General features: G+C 39.8%; 1 protein-coding gene across 1 annotated transcript in view; it reads left to right on the plus strand.

The window, feature by feature from the left end:
• Positions 1–9270: 9270 nt before the first annotated feature.
• The window catches only part of STPG2 (sperm tail PG-rich repeat containing 2), a gene marked incomplete at both ends in the record, with an annotated part of 198585 nt that continues 184588 nt past the window's right edge, over positions 9271–23267 (plus strand). The window contains 4 exons of the mRNA XM_083367062.1: positions 9271–9427; positions 12728–12837; positions 16444–16599; positions 19700–19945. Of these exons, the coding sequence (XP_083223188.1) occupies positions 9271–9427; positions 12728–12837; positions 16444–16599; positions 19700–19945 (669 nt within the window). The remainder of the gene's footprint in view (positions 9428–12727; positions 12838–16443; positions 16600–19699; positions 19946–23267) is intronic.

Raw genomic sequence — 23267 nt, forward strand, 5'->3', positions numbered from 1 at the left:
AAGTTGTCTGGAAACCCTAAGGCATCTTTGGAAATACAAGGACAATGCCAATTTTCTCCTTTGAGTTGACCTCACACAAATGACTACACTTTAATCAGAGGTATTTACTAGTTTGCTTCCCAGAAAAGACACATGTTCTTAGAAAGGAATCCAAATATTTACTTTTTCTCATAAGATATCTGAGGACTATGCCCTAAATACAGTCAGGCTGTACACTCTCTTAATAATCATAAGAACTTTATATTTGGTGTATTAAAAAATATTCTAAACTAATTCTTCATTACATGTACGTTATCTAATCCAGGGCTTTTCAGCCTTTTCACCCATTGTACCACTTTTAGGATATGGCAACATCCGAGTACCACCAGTTGCCTAGCAAGGTGTCAAAAACTTGACCAAAAAAAAAAAAGGAAAAAAGAGATGAAGTACAGGTAGTCCTCGACTTACAACAGTTCGCTTAGTGACTGTTTGAAGTTATAATGGCACTGAAAAAAGTGCCCCCCAAGCCACAGCTGAGCAAGACACCTGCCTTCCCGCCCGGTGGTGCTCTTCCTCCTGTCCGAGGTTTTCATTGTAGTGAGCATTTCTGTTGAGAATTGGCAGCAGGGGTGGGGTGGGAGGGGGTGTTTGATTTTTATTCCCTGTCTGCTGAGTGGTTGCAGCAGGTTTTGGTCACTTCACATGACCCTGGGACACTGTGACTGTCATAAATATGAATCAGTTGCCAAGCATCTGAATGTAAATCACAAGACCCTGGAGATGCTGCAACATTCCAGCTGATTGGCGCTTCTTCTGGGCTCAGCAGAAGTGCCAGGATCAGTGCCGAGCTCCAGCTGGAGCCTGGCGCTGATACTGGCGCTTCCACCGAGCCCTGACAGCCTGTTGTGATTCAGGGTCAGCCTGTGGGTTCGGCAGTTGGGTCGGACGACGACTCAGAGGAGGAGGGGGGGTTGAAGATCTTGCTGATGATAGCCCTCAGGCAGGCCCCTCCCACTTGGTCACCATGGAGACCCAGCTGTGTGAGCCTGACAGTGTGGATGAAGATGACCCACAGCTGGCCCTGTTCAAGGACGCCCGACGCAGGAGGCAGTCAAGTAGGAGCAAAGAGAGGAAGGCTGTGGGGCTTCTCGGAAGGAGGCAAAGAGAGGCCATGCCCTGAACTCTTTATAAAGGGAATGTTTGGGGAGGGCTGGTTTGCTGAAAGCAACCGCTCAGATAGTGTTTCAAAGCTCCTGTATCTTGGTACGTGTCTTGTTTTTGTAATAAATTTGGCAGACGGATTCCAGCCTCTTGCCGTTTATAAAGGGGTTGCCTTTTCTGCAAGGCCGGTAGCAGGCTGGTACAGAACACAGCCCTGCAGCTCCAGCCATCTTTTGCTTAGTCTTCTGCAGTGCTGCCACCAGTTCAGCTCATTCCCCTCCCCCGCTACCACTTTTCTAGGATGGTTGTGTACCACCTACCAGGTGCCAATGTACCACAGGTGGTACCAGTACCACTGGTTGAAAAGCCCTGATCTAATCACTCACTATTTGTCAACTATCTCTATTAATAGATTTATGTTGTTTGAGATGAGATGAAAGGTCATCTATGATACTGAAACTGTGATGCTCTATTCAAATGTGCAAATGACATTCATTGCCTCACTAAATGTCAATATCAACCTTTCTAATATTGATTCCAGATTACCAGAGGAACTCTATCACCCCAATGGGATTGGCTTGCCCCTCTTGTGCCAGCAGAAGGGCATGCTATGGACCTTGTCAGCCAAGGAAATCCAGCTGGTGGGGTCCAGGAGAAGATCCTTTTCTGATGTGGATCCCCACCCTCTAGAACAGATATGTCAAACTTGCGATGTCATGTGACGTTGCACAACATATCGGGACAGTTTTGCCATTGCCAGCAATGTGGTGGGTGTAGTTTCTGGATGATGCGTCCAGCCCGCGGGCCGGGAGTTTGACACCCCTGCTCTAGAACATTGTACTCCTGAGGTAAGATCTGCTAGGGTCCTCTTGACCTTCTGAAAGGGCCTTAAAATCTGGTTCTGCCAATTGGCCTGAGGCCCAGATCGGTGTGTGCCATTCTGGAAGTGATTAGTGGATTAAATCAAAGATTCAGTCCCCCTTCTTAGCTAATTCTGTTGATTTTAATACATGAATTGTGTATAATATTTTACGATATTGTTTGATTATACTGTAAGCTGTCCAAAGTCAATATGATGGTGAGATGGGTGGCATGTAAATTTAATAAATATTTTAAAATAAATAAATAAAAAAATCTCCACACCTGCATTCTGTTTGTCAGGTAATGACAGGTTCTCAGGTTCCCAGGGATACTTGCTTATGTGCACCGCACCAGAGAAGAGTAACTAGTGGTTATTTTTTTACCTGACAGTTAATGCTTGAATGGAGAGGAAGCAAAGTCAAAGGAATTCATCAATAACTTCTTTAATTTGTTCAATATTAAAACAGTAAAGAGAGCATCATTCTCCAGCCTAATTATGGAGGCAAAGCAGAGACCAGCAATAACCGAGCAATTTATGCTTGTGTAGGTTTCTGATAGCTCATAGATTGGAGGACAGAATTTTACATACAGCCAGGGCTTTTTTTTTCTCATAGAATGCTCAGAACGGAGTTCCGGCACCTTTTTTGGATGGAACCTTGTAGGGTAGGCAAGGCGGGTTGTATGACATGCGTGAGTTCCAGCACCTTTTTCTTTTACAAAAAAAGCACTGCATACAGCTATGTCTGTAGTGAAAGATGTTGGATTCAACAACATCTGAAATAGCACGGGTTGCATCTTTCTAAGTATATGTTAAATCTGAAAGTCAAAGCAAGATATAATGAAGTGTGTACCGTTGATATAGCATGTTTTATTAATAACACTTAGAAGGTCTGTGAATATTCTCTACACAAAGTTTATTTTAATGGAAATGATAATTCTGAAAAACATTAAGTAAGTCATTATCACACCAATTTTCTTCATTATTCAGGGAAGGGATTTGATCTGAAATGAGATTATATTAATCTATTATTAATCTAACCTAGAAGTAATGTATTCTAGCATTGAGTGGAGCTGAAAGGGATTGACTTCTGAGACTTGCTCATGACCGTGCATAGATTCAGCTGTACTGCAGTACTGTCCTCCAGAGAATCCACTAATTCCCTAAACTTAAATTGGATCACTTTCAAGATCAAAGGCCAGTATGATCTGCTTGTTGATTAGTGATAGATTGGTTTTCTCCTAAAACTTTTATTTATGCTTTTATTGGTGAATAGAATATATATACCTGCTATGTACTTCTGTTTTAAGTGTGGCTTGCAACAACAACAACCCCCCCCACAAAAATAGAACAGACAGATAATGTATATTTGTATCAGGCAGCTTCAAGAAGAGATGGATGTTTAAAGAGACAAAGACAAAAGAAAAACAATCTCCAAAATATAAGAGAAAAAATAATTTTGCTACAGCCAATTGTGTACTGCTGATTCTACATGTTTGTATTTAATTTTATGGTTCACATCTGGCAGAACTGGATGTGGATACCTTCTAATTTACTCATTTGTATTTTGAGTAAATTTTGGTTAAAGGCAATAATGAGAACTGGATAGAAAGCTTGTATCCTTTTCAGCTGCAGAGAAATATGCCAAATGCATTATAAGTGGAAAGGCAGTCAGTGTAGGCATTTTAAATGTCAGATTCTATAGACTTTCACTGAAGAGGTGGAGGTCTTCATACATTTTCACCATGCAGACTGCATTTTAATCAAAAGAATGAGTCACTGGAACCTCCTACTCTTCATTCACAATTGTCAATATGATACTGTGACTTTTCACACGTGCAGAACTTCCCTTGGAAACAGGCATTTCTTTACATTTTCAAAATCTATCATTGATTTTACAGCAATTATGAATAAATGTTCAAAGCTTGAAATAAAAGATAAAATAGCAGCCACAATAAGCTCAGAATGTTTTGATGGCCTAGCTATACACGAAACTATTTCAGGTTTGGACATAATATACCCAGATATAATTTCCCAGGAACATTCCTACTTTCTTTTCTGAACTTTCGGGGATTCCTTATTTTGGCCATAATAAAAGGTTATTTTTTTTTATTGAAAAGTTTTAAAATACAATTTTCCTTTAAAAAAAACCCCCCTTCCCCCTCCCTCCTCCCCTCCTACAAGGTATATATATAAAAAGAAAAAAAAAGAAAAGCAAACATAAGCAACCATAATAAAAGGTTATTAACTTCCTTGGATCTCAACATGTGCAGCACTTGTCATTGTAACTTCTTGATTTATATTCTTTATTAGAATTGCATTTAAAGAGATGCTGGAATATGCCTATACCTACAAAAATTACAATAGGGTAAGGGTATAATCCACAGATAGGCCACTCCTAAGGAGTGTCAAGTCAAACGTTGGAGGGATTAATTAGTGTATTTACTTATTTATAATGTTTATAAGCTGCTATACTTCAAACAAGTTCTGGAAGTTTCCAGTATAATAATACATAAAAACATAGCACAATAAAATAATAATAATTAAAAAAATACAAGCAGTATCTGAATTATGGCAACAACTTTTGGATTTCAGTTATTCTGGAACCAAATCCACTTTGCTACCTTTTCTAAATACAAGCTGGGAAGAGACCTCGGGTGGTGGCTAGGGATGACTATTCCAAATCAATAGGAGAAAAAGACATCTCTTAGTGCCTCCTTCACCAAATTAATGTTTGGAAGGTACTTTAAGCATCTCTAATTGCTGATTTTATTCAAAGGAATCCATTTTAAAGGGAGCCAGGTCAAAATGTTCACTTTGAAATGCACTTGAAGAGTACTGTAAAATAATGTAGTGTGCCCAAAATGATTACATGATTAAGCATTCACCTGACAATATGTGGACCACTGCATTTTGCACCATCTCTGGCAGCAGTCCCCAACCTTTCTGGCTTGGTGGCCCTGGAGGGGTAGGGGATGGTCCCATGTGAAGGGTGGGTCCTCTCTTGTGTGCTTATGCTCACACAAATGGAGCTTTGAGTGAGCACAAGTGCCTACCGCTCACAAAAGTGGAGCTATGGGTGAGTATGAGCGCCTGCCACACGCACAAGTGGAGGTGCTTGCGCATGCACACACTTGCCTTGTGTGGCCTGGTTCCAAATAGGCAGCCTGGTAGTGGGCCATGGCCCGGGGGTTGGAGACCCCTGATCTATAGTTTCTAATTAAATTTCAAAGGCAGCCCGGTATAAAGGCGGCCATGTTGCAGTAGTCTATCTTAGCAGTGTTAAGGTATAATTAACTAAGAACTCCTGTTCCAGAAAGTCTGCAACTGGCACATCAGCCAAACTTGCAAAGGCTGTCAGTGGCAATCATATCCAACACTCTGGCTGTGCCTGAATTTCAGATCTTGACTAAATGCTTGGCATAATTGCCTGCCAGGTTGCTCGGAGAATCTCCAACAGCCACCGGGATACATGAGTTACTAGGGATGGTCCATCTGAATCCTGAATAGTGACAAACAGCTTCATTCAGACCAAGGAATGATTACGGCAAAGGATGATGGTGATAATAATTAGATTTGGAGGATGCTTCACTCTAAAATGACTCTTGGTGTTTTACAGTTATATCCCATATACAAGCACTCCAAAAAATTAAGCAGCCAAAGTTTTAAAGACTTTCAGGACATCACCAAGGTGGGAGTTACATGGATCTCAGGGAATGGGGGGTATATCATTCCAGAAGGTAGAATCCTTAAAACATCCTCCATTTTCAGGCTGTACATTAACAACTCTGAGGTGAAAACTAACATATGAGTCAAGCTTGAGATTTCACGGGATAAGTTGACGGTATTCGTGGAGGCCATTAAGTCCTGATCCTTCCCAGAACAACCCTTTTGCCTAGGAAGCCAGAAAACTCCAAAATCAGCCCAGCAATAAGGTATGAGTATTAAGGAAGGGATACTGCAATGTAACAGTGTATCTGCAAGAACATTTGAGCCTCAGCTTTGTTAGAAAGAGCAGCAAAGCACAAAATTAATGGGGACTTTAAAAATAATGGGTAATGGTAACAGATTTGTATTATAGATCTTTCAGTTGGAACATCTAAAATAGCCTTGATTGGATAGCCTCTACATACTGTATTTTGAGCATTAGAAGAAAGCAAAAGTAAATTCTTCCTTTTAAAAATTTCCTGCCTTTAATTATGCAATGCTCTCCCTTGTGGCCTAAGGTACTAAGAATAGGACAGCTACAATTTAGTATGCTGGTCACTGATTTCAGGACACAGCCATAGATTACAAACCACAACAAAAAACATATTATGACTTAATACAATATGTGAAACCTAGATGATTCAGACGTTATGCAGTCATTGCTTATTTTACTATGGTTTATAAATGTTTTCTATTATGGTAATCCAACACCATAATAAACAATCAATAGCTCATTTCACAGAACACTCCATGTTAAAATCAAATAAACCATATTACTGCTGTGTTTGAATGAGATACTATGCTACGGTATGGCTTGATTTTGGCTTAGTGTGTCATGTGATCCAGCCACTATGGTTGGCAGACCATGGTTTAGGCAGGAGTGGTGATTGTCTGTTATTGTGCTTCTAAAATTAACTATTTATTGGCTCTATATAATTTGCTGGGTATGTAAAATCCTTCATCAATCTGCTTAGAATCTGAAAGCAGTGACTGATTCCATGGTGACTTTCCCATTTTATTAAAATAGTTTAATATGTTTTCTGTTTCCCTTGTAGAACAGAAATGGACACCAGTGGATTAGCCATCTGGATCATAACGACTTTTGAAGCAGTTCACTATGACAAATGTTGAATGCCTTGTTAAGCAAGCATAAAATAAGCCATGTTGTAAAATAGATTATTTAATTATGAATGCAAGCACAGAGGTAATTATGGTAAACCAAGGTGTCTTTGGGGAAATTTATTAGTTTTATTAGCAGAAATTTAGAAAAGATTAGTTGATAACCAAATACACAGAATGAATTCAAGTCATAGAACTAAGCCCCCCATGACTTAATTAAAAGCAGGCTCAGACTTCATTTAATTCATACTTAGAATAGAAGTACTATACTTGCGTCCATTCTTGCCACACTGTGTAATGATTTACAGCCCCCCCCTCCTTTATCATTACACTATGTATTTAAATCATTTTAAATTATGGCTTCAGATATTAAACTACATCATAGGCACCCTAGTATTACTGCAAAGAAACAGGAAAGAATTAATTGCTCTAAGTATGGATTGAAAACTATAGGAATAGATACCACCTACCACTGTGCTCACAGTATTAATTGGAGTAATTTCCCCCCCACCATATTAAAAAGTGACATTAAATAGATGGTAGATTTTTTTTAAAGTAGTGACCCTAAAGGCAGCTAGCTGGCAATCTTCCTACTGCTTTTATGAAGGCTAATCTTATTTTGAAGATTGCTGTTTAATTACCAGTGAGAGAATCAGCATGACACTGTGGTTAGAATGTCTGTGGGAGACCTGATTTCAAAACTCTGCTAGACCATTAAACTCACTGGTTCAGTACCGATCCCTTCCCCAGGGTGACAATAAAATAAGTGAGAAGGAGAAAGTGAAGTATGCATATAAATTAATTTCCTGCCAGAAAGGTAGATATAGGAAACTAAATATAAGAAATCTAATAAATTTTCCTTTTGGTTAGAATAGCATTTTTCATTTACAAAGACAAATACAGACGATCAAATTGTAATCTACTGGATACTTTTGAGAGGCAGTGCAAAGAAAAAGGTGCACCAAAGCATGCTTTTAGTTTAACATGTCACAGCTTAGTTGAGCAAATATGCTTTAAATATTGAAGATCAAAACAGTCTTTTTTTTCCTCAACAGCCCCTAGAGTTAAAGTATGGACCTATTCCTTTTGAAGTGGAGTCATAACAGAACTAGAAGTTTAAATTTTAGAACAAAACTAAGAAATTATAGCTGTAATCCTAGAGATATTTGGCAACCCATCCATTAAATTCTGAGATATTTAGTTGTAAATTAACAAGTGTAGGATTTTATTAAATCTGAAAATTAAATTTAAATGCTAAATTAATGAAATTAAGTTGAATTTATGGCCAAACTGCACCCAATGCCCAGATAGCTGTTTACAGAGATAGTGCTCGCTCAATTATTTCTAAGTCCAACATATTGTTTGAACCTACCAAATCAAACTATCCTGAGTTTGGGACCATTCTGAAGGGGACCGTGTGAATTGTTAACTAAAGTACTTCTGGTTAATAACCCAGTATTGACTAGGGATCACTAGTTTTATTCACCAAGGATGTGAGACTAAAAATACCAACTGCCCCATTACAAACTCCCTGGCAAAGCCTAGCAGCCAGACTTCTAAACCCTTGACTGCAGCAGCTGGGAAAGGGACGACAATAATAAATAATAATAATAATAATAATATAATAATAATAATAATAATAATAATAATAATAATAATAATAATAATAATAATAATATTGTTGTTAGCCGCCCTGAGTCCCTTGGGAGATAGGGCGGGATATAAGTCCCATAAATAAATAAATAAATAAATTAATAATAATAATAATAATAATAATAATGATGATGATGATGATGTTGTTAGCCGCCCTGAGTCCCTCGGGAGATAGGGCGGGATATGTCCCATAAATAAATAAATAAATAAATAAATAATAAATAATAATAATAATAATAATAATAATAATAATAATAATAATAATAATAATAATGATGATGATGATGATGATGTTGTTAGCCGCCCTGAGTCCCTCGGGAGATAGGGCGGGATATAAGTCCCATAAATAAATAAATAAATAAATAAATAAATAATAAATAATAATAATAATAATAATAATAATAATAATAGTAATAATAATAATAATAATAAAGTTGGAAGGGATCTTGGAGGTCATCTAGTCCAATCCCCTGCTCAATGGCTCTCCTAGTACAACAATCCTAGGATATTGGGCAGCCCTTAACCCCGTTAGTAAGATTATATGCTTCCAGCAGCATCAATAAACTACCGCGACCTTAGCGCCTGCCTACTGCCGTCGACTAATCTCTGCAAAAGGGGCGCGGACCCGCCGGCTCGCCAGCGGTCCGTCCGCGAAAGGAAGCCATGACAGATCTCCCTGAGCGAAACTATCCGTCTCGAAGGGGCGGGGCTTGTTTTCGGGCTAGCCCGGCGGCGCGTGGCGCGCGCGGTAGCCATGGCGACGGCTGCACCTGCTGCGGCGAGCCGGCGACATGTACGACCGGGCTCCCCGCTCCTTCCCTCTGACGGTGGGCTGCACGAGCCCCCACCTAGGCCCCGGCTGCTACGACTTGCCTTCCCAGAACAGACAGATCCGAGGTGAGCGGCGGGGAAGATGGAAAACGAGCCTGCCTTCACCCCGCCCGAGACGTTATCTCAGGGGTCTTCAAACTTGGCCCTTTTATGACTTGTGGACTTCAACTCCCAGAATTCCTCAGCCAGCCATGGCTGGCTGAGGAATTCTGGGAGTTGAAGTCCACAAGTCATAAAAGGGCCAAGTTTGAAGACCCCTGCGTTATCTCCTTTCTCCTCACTTGTAGTGGCCGGAGACGGGGGTGGGTGAGATGGGGAGGCGAGGAGAGGACTTGCTACCATCAGCCTGGCCCTGGGAGCTTTACAGACCAGCAACGCGACGTGTCTACCCCAGCTACAGTAGCCATCCCCTAAAATGTGCCGAGACCTTAACTTTCAGACTGTGCGACAAAGGGCTCCTGGGAATTGTAGTTCCACTACATCTGGAGCTCTTAGGCTGGAGAGTAATTTCCGCTACTTCCGCCATGAATTTAGTGCAGTGTTTCTCCAACTTGGCAGCTTTGAAATGTTGGACTTCAGATCCCAGAATTCCTTAGCAGGGGAATTCTTAAAGTTGCCAAGTTTTAGAAAGACTGAGTTGGAGCTTTCTCTTTTTCAGTTTCCAGGAGGATTAGATTTTTCTTAACATCTTCTTTGTAAAAGATGTTCTTACATAGATTCCCCCCCCCCCCGCCTCTTGATTAAAAATAAGCTTAAAATTAACATATACTACTCGGTATGTTTCATCCTTGCAACTTTATGCTTTAATCTTGTACATGTTTGCTCAACACTATGACATTGAGACTTAAGCAGTGCAATGCAGGAGTGTTAAATAGGGCTTTTCGGAGCTGCAGTGTTGAGATGTAGTTAAGTGGTTGGAAATTAAGTCGGTTTACAGAACTTCTTTTTGGATTTTGACCCCTTCCTCAGCTTTCATCAAAGTGATGGTGGAATATTCTCTCCAGAAAGCATTTACCATGACCTGACTGAAGGATTCCCCATTTTTTTCTATCACCCATGCCAGGGAAAAAAAAGCATCAGTAGCTTTTTTTTTGTGGGCAAGTGTTTGATCACATGTAGTTTCCATTGGTAGCCCTTTTTCAAGAGCCCCCATTGCTGAATCCCCATCATATTTAGAATAGAATAACTTTATTGACATTTTAAATGTACACTAATCAGCATATATTATGCCTTTCCATCTGGTATAACCACCAGTTTTGTTTAACTTGGTTAAACAAGTTAAAACCAAGGCCAACGGTGTTACAGTTCCTCCAATCTAAAAGGGGAAAATAGCAGAACTCTTGCCAATTTCATCTAATTAAACAGAAAGAAAGATGCAGAGTGAGAGAAAACAAGGTCCAGTGGACTTCTAAAAAATGACTGGTCAGAGTTTAACTTATGGGAAGAGTTGGGATTGTCCAGCATCATCCCTGACTGAATTATTAGACTCATCGTTGGGCTGGTATAAGAATTAGTATTCAGGGATTTCAATCTACCTCTTTGTAACATTGAGTCTGGGGCAGATCTGGAGTTCTTGGCTTTCATGGCAACCATGGCTCTTTTTCACATTATTGAGGGCACAACACATAATGGTGGTTGCATGTTAGATCTGGCTTTTGTCTTGAGGCAGTTTCAACATGATCTGAAACATTAGCATTAGTCCATTGCTATGAACAGATCATTCTTGCCTTTCAGCTCACTGATGTCACCCCTTTCTGCAGGCATACCGTCTGTTTTGATTGGCCCACATCAAGGTATTGATGGATCCAGTGATATCTCAGAAACAGTCTGGAGTTTTCCCTGAAGATCCAACAGGCAATTTGGCTAAGGTCTTAAATGCTGTTTGGATTGATGGGAGACTGCGATCTTGGGCCATATCACCACTATGCAGTATCAGTGTGCTGATATCAAGGTGCACATTAGTTTATTGAGCTTCAAAATATGAAGGCTTCCTCTATTGGAGGAAAACTGGTAGTGTTTAAAGTGGAAAACCCCTGTATTGCTCATAGTAATAAGAACAGCACAACTTCAGTATTTCTCCACCATGATTGTGTCCAATACCATCATTTAAAGTGACCCACTCCCCCGTTGTGTCCCCAGGTCACAGGCTGTTCTGAAGAATATTCTGGGTGCCTGGTGGATAAAGTTGTTCAAATCTACTCTGACTGGGCAGGTCCAGCTGAGGTGGGGCTGACTGGGGCCCAGTCTTGTGATGCAATCTAGAATGAGTTTGAACCAGTGGGCCTTAAGGAAGTAGACAGGGTTCTTGGTGCTGTCAGGTTGACAGTCTGTTATTAAACTTGGTATCCTCCTGGGTCGTGAAAGTGGTTAGAGGAGATGACCTCTGATTGGCTTCCTTAAGGGAGAGGATGATTCATTCTGCCTTGAAGAAAGTCATGGAAGACTTTATAGATCATAATCACTGCCTTGAATTGTATCTGGAACATTGGAACCCAGTGCAGTTCACAAAGTGGCAGCGTTACACGGACATAATAAGATTTTCTTTTATGGGGGACAGAAAAGCCATAAGCACTCATTCTTGGCAGGCTTGAACTGGAACCTGTTCTTCCCCATCCAGACCTTTACAGGCTCCAGACACCAGAAAGACCCTTGATACCTTCACTTGGACAGCCTTGGATGGAGATGGATACCCGAGTATGTTGTGTATAACTTTGCTGTATTTGTCCTGACTATGAAAGCAACCTTATTCGTTCTTTGTTTCTTTTTGTGTCACGAACAGTAAACAGCATGACTTTCTGACAAAGTGACCAATTATAATCCTTTCCAGTTCACTGGTGCCTAAGGTCAATCTGTAGTTGGTTCATTTCACCTTTCCCAAAGGCTTTCCCACATTCATGCTTTTTATGCTCCATTTTCTCACTGTAGTTTTCCTTTTAGAAAGATCCCCAGCTCTTTATCTTCAGTAACATCTTAGGGGGCATGTGGTTACCATCCAGACTGTGGGGGCCCCCCATCCGTTATTATATCATCAATCTGTTTATTTGGTTTTCTTAATAAAACGCGGGTGTGTTTGGTGCTGCTTCCCCTCATCCTGTATGAAATGATTTTTTATGTCACCACTAAAATGGCATTCTACTTCCATTATCTTCCTATATTTCTGCTGCTCAGTAAGAACCTCCTCGCTTTAGTTGAGCAGCTGGGATGACCTTCACACCTTGGGTGATCCTTCTGATATTATATACTCTTGGCATACACGGACCAATATTCTTCACTCATCCCTCCCAGGAGCTCTCTTTGCCGCCATGAGGCAGCATAGCAGCACCTGGGAGAGGAAGATGTGTCCTTCATATTAATATTATTCACAGCTGAATAAGCAGCAGAAAAATTCTTAAAAATGCATATATGTTTTCTCTTCAGGTGGCTATGCTCCCTTTCTTTCTCTGGCAAGTCGTGGGCTTGAAGTTATTTCTCAAAATGATGAGGATGATCTTCCAGGGCCAGGATCCTATGAGATTAATAGAATACAGGTAGAGCCATATTAATAAACCTGATATAAAAGATGTAAGATACTAAGGAATGGTAAATGGATTTATGATATAGATCAGGGGTAGGCAACCTTGGCTCTTTTATGACTCGTGGACTTCAACTCCCAGAATTCCTGAGCCAGCTGGCTCAGGAATTCTGGGAGTTGAAGTCCACGAGTCATAAAAGAGCCAAGGTTGCCTACCCCTGATATAGATGAAAACTTGTATTTCTTCAAAAATATTTTTATCTGGCTTTTCTATTTCTATTCTAAATTAGTGATTTGTTTGATGTGGCAGTTGTAAATGCAAGCAATTAGTTGAGTTTTAAAATTCTTTTATTTCCCACTTTAATTTATCACTCCTTTTTAAAATGGTTGTCAAATTGTTCTAAAGTTTCCCCCCCTATTACTAGGTCATTGGACTAGATCCACTGAAGGATATTAAAATTTGTAAAAGAATACAGTGCCAAGAACTTCAGAGAAGTTTTTTAATTAGTACGTCTATTATGCTCTGAATTATCTTACTTTTTATACTTTTGAACTGCACTAACTTGTGGCTATAAAATCTATGCTGAAAAGAAATTCAAATGTTTGGTTTTAGTTAGTAATCCTAAATTCTCCACTTAAATACCTCTGTGACAACATATTGCAGTCAATAATTTGGCAACATATTACATTTGGTCTTATAAGCTATTCATCTAAACAGAATATTATTATTTTTAATTTGCAAGATAATAAAGGAAAGATAAAAAGGGACGTGGTGGCTCAGTGGGTTAGGACGCTGAGCTTGTCGATCAGAAGGTCGGCAGTTTGGTGGGTTGAATCCCGGGTGCCACGTAACAGAGTGAGCACCTGTTACTCGTCCCAGCTTCTGCCAACCTAGCAGTTCGAAAGCACGTAAAAATGCAAGTAGAAAAATAGGGACCACTCCGGTGGGAAGGTAACAGCGTTCCGTGCGCCTTTGGCGTCTAGTCATGCCGGCCACATGACCACGGAGACGTCCTCGGACAAACGCTGGCTCTTCGGCTTTGAAACGGAGATGAGCACCAGCCCCTAGAGTTGGAAACGACTAGCACGCATGTGCAGGGGAACCTTTACCTTTACCTTTAAAAGGAAGATGGGATTTTCAGTTTTCATTTGGATTTTTAAAAGCTTCATTGCTAAGCTTTATTTAGCATTTATGAAACATGTATCAGCATAAGTTTTGAAATACTCTATGAACTGGCAATAACACAAAAGCATTCATTTTAAACCAAGGCCAGGGGAGCTCAGGTTCTAGTCCTGTATTGGCACAGAAAGCAGCTAGGTGACTTGCGACTAGTCACCAGGGGCTCTCTTCGCCCTTGGAAGACAGGAAAAATAAAGCATATCCGAAAAATATTGCCGATTAAAACTGTGTGTAATTCACTATGTATTCACCAGGAGTCACTGACAGAGACACACACACACAAACAGAAAGTTTATTCTCTCTCTCTCTCTCTCTGGATTCATTTTGAAATGGGGAAGCAAAGTGTGTGAGTTGCTGTGTTTTTCCTTAATGAATATTTAGAAACAAGATACTTAGGATTTAAGTTGTATACAAAACACATTTAAATGTGATTGCTTTTTCCAATTTAAAGCATAATATTGGTGCACAACTCCAAAATCAGAATTATTTTGTCTCACTGGGTACTGAATATTCCAGTGCAGCTTTGTAGTTATGACTTTTTAGCAGCCTGCACTAAATGCCTAGTGCAGTGATGGCGAACCTTTCAGAGACCGAGTGCCCAAACTGCAACCCAAAACCCACTTACAGTATGTATCGACAGGTGCCGGGTGGGCATGGCCCATTGGGTGGGTGTGGCCTATTGGGTGGGCATGGCCCATTGGGTGGGTGTGGCTGCGGTGGTAACGGCAAATTGGGTGGGAATTAAAAAGTTCAATCAATGAATTCCAACTTTGCGAGATCTTTTTTTTTCCTGTGAGAAGTTGAAATTGATTGATTGAACCTTTTTTTTTGCACACGGCGGCGGAGGCCTAAAGCAAAAAGGTTTTATAAAAGCCAGCTGAAGGCCTAGGACTGGGGCAATGGCGCACGTGTCCACAGAGAGGGCTGTGCGTGCCACCTGTGGCTCACATGCCATAGGTTCGCCACCACGGGCCTAGTGGTTTGCATACTAAAATGGCACTATAAAAATAGGTGGACTATAAAAATTTAGGAACTCTTTTATTTTAAACATTGTTGTACTTTGTACTATAAGCTTATCATTACTATGAAACTACAGATAGATAATAGAAATTCAATTAGACAATACCTAATACAAGGTAACAGTGTTCCGTGTGCTTTTGGCATCTAGTCATGCCGGCCACATGACCACAGAGACGTCCTCGGGCAAGTGCTGGCTCTTCGGCTTTGAAATGGAGATGAGCACCGGCCCCTAGAGTTGGAAACGACTAGCACGCATGTGCAGGGGAGCCTTTACCTTTACCTAGTACAAATAACACATAGTAACAATAAGTAGTAGAATTAATAAGTAATAATTAGAATTTTTAGGAGCACAATTACGGTTAAAGACAGCCTGGGTTCGAGACTCAAGCACTGCACGACAGGGTGAGCTCCCATTACTTGCCATAGCTCCTGCCCACTTCGCAGTTCGAAAGCATGCAAATATGAGTAGATAAATAGGTACCATTTCAGTGGAAAGCATTCTATGCCCTTTGGCTTATGGTCATACTATCCACACAACCATGGAAATGTCTTCAGACAATACTGGTTCCGTCGGTTAAGAAATAGAGATGAGCACCCCCACTAGAATCAGAAACAACTGGACAGGGGAAACTTTTGCCTTTAATTAGAATTGTAAGCTGCCTAGAGTTACTTGGTTGAGTTGGGTGGCTATAGATATTCGTATAAATAATAAATAAATAAAACTCAGTGCCCTGAACTAGCAACAAGCCAATTCACAGGAACAAGGCTTCAGTATTAAAAGTATTTGGGATTAAAAACAGTAGCTGCAGTATCTACTGTAAAAATATTTTTTGAATAACCAGAGTTTTTTTTATTAGCTTAAAAAAAAACTGGCAGAGGAAGAATTAAGTAGACTTTGTATAGAAGCTATTCCTAAAATGATGAACGCATTGTCCTTTATCTTCTGATTCCTACTGAACTTCAGTTAGTGAGGGAACAGAGATCAGGTGCTGATCCTGACCGGAACATATGGTATGGCATACATGAGATAGAAAATGTTTTTCGAATCAGTAGCCATTTTTGATCTTTTAGAGCTAAGAAAAAGCTCCTTGAAAGGGATCAGGATTTTTCCATTTTTAGTCAGGCATGTAGGCAAAATATTTAATAATTTTAACTTTTATGTAGGTGCAACCTGTGAGATTGGTTTATGATTTATTGTATTTTGTGAATCCAATCTGTTGTATTCTTTTAGAAAGTCATGGCAACAGTGGGTTTGCATGATTTCTGAACCATATAATCTTTTTCTTTTACGAGTTTGGTTTGTCGAAGCCACATGATAGGACCTATATTCTCATTCTTGGTAAGTACATGGAGAGTACGGTATAACCAGTGATTACTGCTGCATTATGGATGATTTTCCTGTTGTTGTTTTTTTAACTCCAGAAAAATATTAAAGGAGGCAAAAGTCCTCAAAACAAGGAAAAGCGTTTTAAAGTTATAATTAATGATACACCTGGTCCTGGAACATACTGCCAACCTCCTTCCTTGAGTCCAGAAGATAGTAAGACAAAAAGACCATTGAAAATGCCTTCTGCTCGGGTAAGGCAACATAAAAATGACTATTGTTATTTAATTTTTTTATATGAACAGTTGACACTGATAGTAACGTTTTATGTAAATGTTTTCTGTAGTCAGATACTTTCTGAAAAAAATCCTGTAAAAGACAAAACATTCCAGAAATTTCTGTTTTGTTGAAGTTGCAAATATAAGGACTTTGAAGTCTGCATTAAATGGAAATGTGTTATTAACTATGTAATTACTTGTATGATTTGTGTACATCTTTTGCATACATACTTGAGGGCAATGGACTGAAAAAGTTACTATTTTCAGTGAGCTTGTCGATCAGATGGTCGACAGTTTGGCGGGTCGAATCCCGAGTGCCGCATAACAGAGTGAGCGCCTGTTACTCGTCCCAGCTTCTGCCAACCTAGCAGTTCGAAAGCATGGAAAAATGCAAGTAGAAAAATAGGTACCACTGCGGTGGGAAGGTAACAGCGTTCCGTGCGCCTTTGGCATCTAGTCATGCCGGCCACATGACCACGGAGACGTCCTCGGACAAGCGCTGGCTCTTCGGCTTTGAAATGGAGATGAGCACCGGCCCCTAGAGTTGGAAACGACTAGCACGCATGTGCGGGGGAACCTTTACCTTTACCTTTAGTGGTTACCAATATTTCTGTTTTAATTACCAATGTTATATGGCTGCAGTATGATTTCTTTTTTACTATTTTTTGGTGTTTTTTTTTTACCATGTATCAACTGTATTTTTAATCGGGCATGTATTTAATTATCTTTTAGTTTTTGTAAATTTCTGTGTTTTATTCTTGCCCTGTACACCGCCCTGAGTCCTTCGGGAAAAGGGCGGTATAGAAATATTAATAAATTAAATTAAATTAAATTTCTGAACTATGATGAGATTTTTGCTGTGATAATTTTCTTAGAGCAAAAGAAACAGATTCCCCTTCACTGAAAATTTGCTATGTAAATATAAGCCTCTGTTTCAGTGTGTTATGTGTATGTCTGTTTGTCACTTTCTTCCTGAAGGATTTTCTGAGAACCTTGGGCAATTTTTTGCAGAAAAATAATTTATTTCCTCTAAAGACTACTTCTAAAAACTAAAACATTACTTCTCTGCATTAGGGATGCATAGATACTGATAATACAGCATGTGGAACTTTCCCTCCAGTTTCGCTGGTATTCCAGTTGCAACCCTACTTGGGTTGGGAGGATCTTTATAGAGGTCTTCATTCCATCTCTGGTTATAGTTTGGTTTATTTTATTTTTATTTTATTTTAAGAGCTGTGGTGGTGCAGTGGTTTGAATGCAGTATTGCAGGGTAATTATACTGACTGCCAGCTGCTAGCAGTTCGGCAGTTTGAGTCTCACCGGCTCAAGGTTTACTCAGCCTTCCATCCTTTTGAGGTCGGTAAAATGAGGACCCAGATTGTTGGGGTCAATATGCTGACTCTGTAAGCCACTTAGAGAGTGGTGTAAAGCAGGGGTCCTCAACCCCCAGTTTGTGGACTGGTACCGGTCTGTGGTATGCCAACAACTGGTCTGCCCAAACAAGCAAAGCTCTATCCATGGGATGAAGGCAGCACACAAAACCATGCCCTCTCAGGTCTGTGGAAAAACCTTTCTCCATGGAACCGGTCCCTGGTGCCCAAAATGTTGGGGACCTCTGATGTAAAGCACTGTGAAGTGGTATATAAGTCTAAGTGCTATTGCTATTATTAATTTTGGAACTTTTATTATTGTATATTTTATATTAAAAGCCACCAAGAATCTTTAGGTTGTCTATATATATGATAAACAAACAGTAGGTAATTTCTTAAAGATAGACCAATGGGATGCAATCAAGAGGGCCCATTTATATAGATAAGTATTCTCTGACAAAGATGGCAGTAAGATTATATATCTTACAAAGGCCTTCCACAACTGGTACTTTTTAGCAGTAAGAGATCCCATTCTCCTGTTTTCCAAGTTAATTTCCAAGAGATTATGCTGAATTCAGGACACAACTGGATAGTAACAAGGCTGCCTTAAAGAGTGAAGATAATGATAAGATACAGAAAATGCTGGATATGCCCACGTAATACAGCAATCATAACACATGTGGCTGTGGCAAATATTAAAATAGCTAACCTAAATTTAAAAAAAATGCTTGACTTTGAACCTCTTGGGAGGTAATTAAATGGTAAACTCTCTGAAAATCTGGAATAGTCTGATGAAATGTAAAGCACTGAAAGATATTATTGAAATGAAGACTGAAAGAAGACATTCAGCATGGCCATTAAAGGTGAAGTGTCAAGCTTATTGTTCAGAAACTCAGTTATTATAGCCTTTAAAAGGAATCATAGAAGCTAAGTTCAGTAATAAGCAGATTTGTTGATTTATTGTGCCATCAAGTAAAGTGTTGAGTCTTGATAACTATCTAGGCTTGGCAAGATTTCAGGAGTGGTTTGCCATTGCATTCTTCCAAGAGCTGAGTAAGAGAATGAATGACCCACAGTCATTCAGCTGATTTTGTACTTAAGGCAGGATCAGAATTCAGAATCTCTTGATGTGAAAGAAATCAAATTCATCTATTACCATATGTTTCCCATGGTTACCTCTAACCAACTAAATTATAAAATTGCCAATTCTTACCAGCAGTGGCAATAGAACTTCTGTATCATCTGTAGTTGCTTCCATAGAATAGGTAAACTATTGGTTTCAGCTAAGAAAATTCCCCACTATCCAAGAAATCACTCAGGTAAGAGAAGCATTAGACAAAAGATAACTCCATCTTTTGATAGAAAGAGTGGTATTTAGAGAGATTACTACTGATTGATCTCTCAAAAATCTGAAAAAAAAATATTTCAAATTCGTTAAGAATAATTCTTCCCTTAAATTGGGCTATTGAGCTTCAGAAAACTTGGATGAAATGGAATGGAAAATGATTTTTTTTGTTATATTAAAGGTCTATAGTTCAAATATACCCTGTTCTCTTTGTGATTAAGTTCAGTTGTGTAATTTGATGTTCCTTTGTAAAATAAATTCCAACCTTGTATTATCGATAGAAGAAAATGTTTGTAGTTCAGGGTTGAACTGTGGGTGCTGTCTGAATCTGGTATGCCACAAAAAACAGTGAGCAACAAAGTACCCCACAATCTTGTATTATGTTTTATGGTTAGAAGAATGGGTTGTAAAGGAACTAATAATACTATGTTTATTTCCACAGAAAATTGCAGGCTGTATCAAATATTTTCGAAAGTCAGAGGCTCCATCCATTCCTTCTCAAGGACAAGCATTTGGTTACGAAGAGGCTGAAGATGGGACACTTATAAAATTTAGCCAGCCTGTAAGAGACAGTTCGTTGGGACCAGCATACTATCAAACAGTATATGTAAGTAATTTTAAAAGATTGGACACTGTTTGTGGCTTTATAGGATTATGAAGTTGATACTCAGAGCTTCCGGAACCCAAAAGAGTCGTAAATTGGAGTTATCAGGAACAATTGTATGTTAAGCTAGAAGTAAGTGATTTTCTACCTAAAAAACCTCAGCTTTCCATTTCTTAATTTTTATTATCCAATGCATTTGTCATACAAATGAAATCCTATTGCAGGATTAGAAAGTTCTTTCTATTTATGATACTTCACTTTTCACTGGGAAACTTAGTGGTTTTGGATAATTAGTTCCAATATCACTGAGCTTTAGTGCTGGCAATGTTTAACTTGAAGTGATCTATCCAAGGTCCTGAAAACTTTGCCTCTTCCACTACTTTGTGATTTCACTACTAAATTTTGGGCATTCCTTTGCATTTACAGGTAGTCCTTGAGGTATGAACTTAATGGAGCCTGCCCATTAGGTTCATAAGTAAAAAAAAAGTCAAATGAATCAGATTCAATTTTACAAATGTTTAAAATCAAATTCATTAATTAAATCAAATGGATTGTTAAATGAACAAAAATCTGACTTACTATTTCCTCTGCTTTGTTAATTGATCTCTGCCTGAACTGAGAGGCCTTCCTGCTGCTGCCAGCTACTGATCAGCTGTTTGCTTCTGCTCAGGAACTAAATGCCTAAGAGCAGGTTGCATCTCCTTTTGCAAAGATTTTTGCAGTTGCCACTAATTAGCTTAAGTCTCCAGCCAGGCACTCAGAGGGTGATGGGGGAGGAGTTTACAGAACTGTTGACTTGCAACAGTAACAGAGATGGGACCTTGAGAACATCTAGTCCAACCCACTGCTCTCACAAGAGAGTACTGTATTTCTGATAAATGCCTATCCAGTCTCTTCTTATAAGCTTTCAGTAATAGGGCACCACAACGTCTGGAGGCAATTTAAATTTAAAACCTACAAACTACAGTAATATTTGCTAATCTCCAAAATAAAAGCAAGGAAGCACAACATTACAGAATGCTTTTTGAGGAGACTGGCTAGCATTTCTACAAATACTGTACCTAGAAACACAATAATTTAATTTAATTTAATTTAATAATATTTGTATACCGCCCTTCTCCCTGAGGACTCAGGGCGGTTCACAGGGCAGAATAAAATACTAAATACAAACGTTAAAAAGAGATTAAATAGTTGCCCATATTAAAACAGTTAAAATAGAATTCTAAAACACCAAGTTAAAAACTAAACCACCAAAAATAAAAAACCCCACCAATCCCCATCAGGCTAGGCCGGCTTGTACAAACAGAAAGGTCTTGAGATCGCGACGAAAGGAGCGAAGATCGGGCGCCATCTGGAGCTCTACCGGTAGCTGGTTCCACAGCTCCGGAGCGCCCACAGAGAAGGATCTCCCCCTGGGGGCCACCAATCGACATTCTCTGATCGGTGGCATCCTGAGGAGGCCCTCTCTGTGGGAACGCACAGGGCGCAGGGAGCTTGATGCCGGCAGCAGATGTTCCCTAAGGTACTCCGGCCCCATGCCATGGAGGGCTTTGAACACCGTTACCAGTACCTTGAATCTCACCCGGAAGACAACTGGCAACCAATGCAGCTCACGGAGCAGCGGTGTAACGTGGGAGTATCGGGAGACTCCCAACACAACTCTCGCGGCTGCATTCTGTACCAGTTGGAGCTTCCGGGTGGTCCTCAAGGGCAGCCCCATATAGAGAGCGTTGCAGTAGTCCAGACGAGAGGACACGAGCGCATGAGTGACCGTGCACAAATCATCCCGGCTAAGATAGGGCCGCAACTGGCGCACCAGGCGAACCTGGGCGAAGGCCCCCCTTACTTACTTACAATAGTAAGTAAGTACTTAGAAAGAAGAAGAGCAGTTTCCAAAGTGCTTGCAAACTGTTTGTTTCTAGAGTAACAACAAGAACAAAAACAACTTAAAATACTTACAGAAGCCATTCTAGTCCTGAAGCCCAAGCAGCAGCAGATTCTCTACCAGCACCAATGAAAAAACTCGGCGCTAGCTTGGCTCTTGTTTGCCTATGTGACCAGGGCCACCCCCCCAAAAGCAAAAAGCCCTGCCTGCTTCGTAAGCCGAAAGGCCCAGGCAAGTGACAGAGTTCAAAATGGCCACGGCTGCAGCCGAGACGGAATTCAAGTCACATGGCTACACAGGACTTTTTTTTCCTCACGGTTTTGAATTTCTAACATAAGTACCCTTTCTGAATTAATTCATTTTTGTGAAAATTCGCTAAATAAATTTTTGTACCTGGGGGATTATCTGTATACATATAGTCCTTGACCATTTGTTTAGTGACTGTTCGAAGTTACAATGGCAGTGAAAAAAGTGAGTTATGACTGTTTTTCACACTTATGATTGTTGCAGCATCCCCAGGGCCATGATCAAATTTGGACACTTGGTAACTGCCACGTATTTATGATGGTTGCAATGTCCTGAGGTCATGTGGTCTCTTTTTGCAACTTTCTGACAAGCAAAATCAATGGGAAAGCCAGAATTCACTTAACAACCATGTTACTAACTTAATAGCTGTAATGAATCATTTAACAACTGTGGCAAAATTTACTTACCAACTGTGTTGCTTAGCAATGGAAATTTTTGGCTCAACTGTCCTTGCAAGTTGAGGAATATCTGTACTGTAGGATTTAGTTCCCAGATTGGATTCTCCCTATCTTTTCGGTTCCAGTCAACTGATTCAACTTTTTTTTAGCTGATGACTATACCACTTGTTCTCAGTAAGATTGTTAACTCTTCATTAAATCTGAGATATTTGTCTCAGATATAAGCCTTTGAGTTGTTGCACTTCCTGTACTTTTTTTGGTCGACACTTGATCAGTTTTATTGACCTTATGCATAGACATTTGATCATTTTTGCTTAAATGTGACTCGGATGTTGTAGCCAGGCATGAGACCATTTATGTATAGCATTACTTTAAGTTGTTTTGGCAGAAGCAATAAAGCAAAGTTCATAGAGTGCTATGACACATTAGTTCAGGTATGTCAAACTTGTGACATCACGTAACGTGTTGCAACGTATTGCGACTTTTTCCCTATTGCCGGCAATGGGGTGAGCACGGTTTCGGCATGACGCATCTGTCCTGCAGGCTGGCAGTTTGACATGCCTGCATTAGATTAAAATGTAGAAGTATTGGGAAGATTTATATGTGCCATCTGAATGAGAACCTTCTCACCTGGCACTTTCAAACTTTGGCAATTTTTTAGCAAATTTAAAAATTTATAAAAATACAACTTACATTACAGCCTATAAGACATAACAAGCTTTATTAGGCCATATAA

The sequence above is a fragment of the Vipera ursinii genome (genome assembly GCF_947247035.1).
Source record: "Vipera ursinii genome assembly, chromosome: 7".
Taxonomy (NCBI): Eukaryota; Metazoa; Chordata; class Lepidosauria; order Squamata; family Viperidae; genus Vipera; species Vipera ursinii.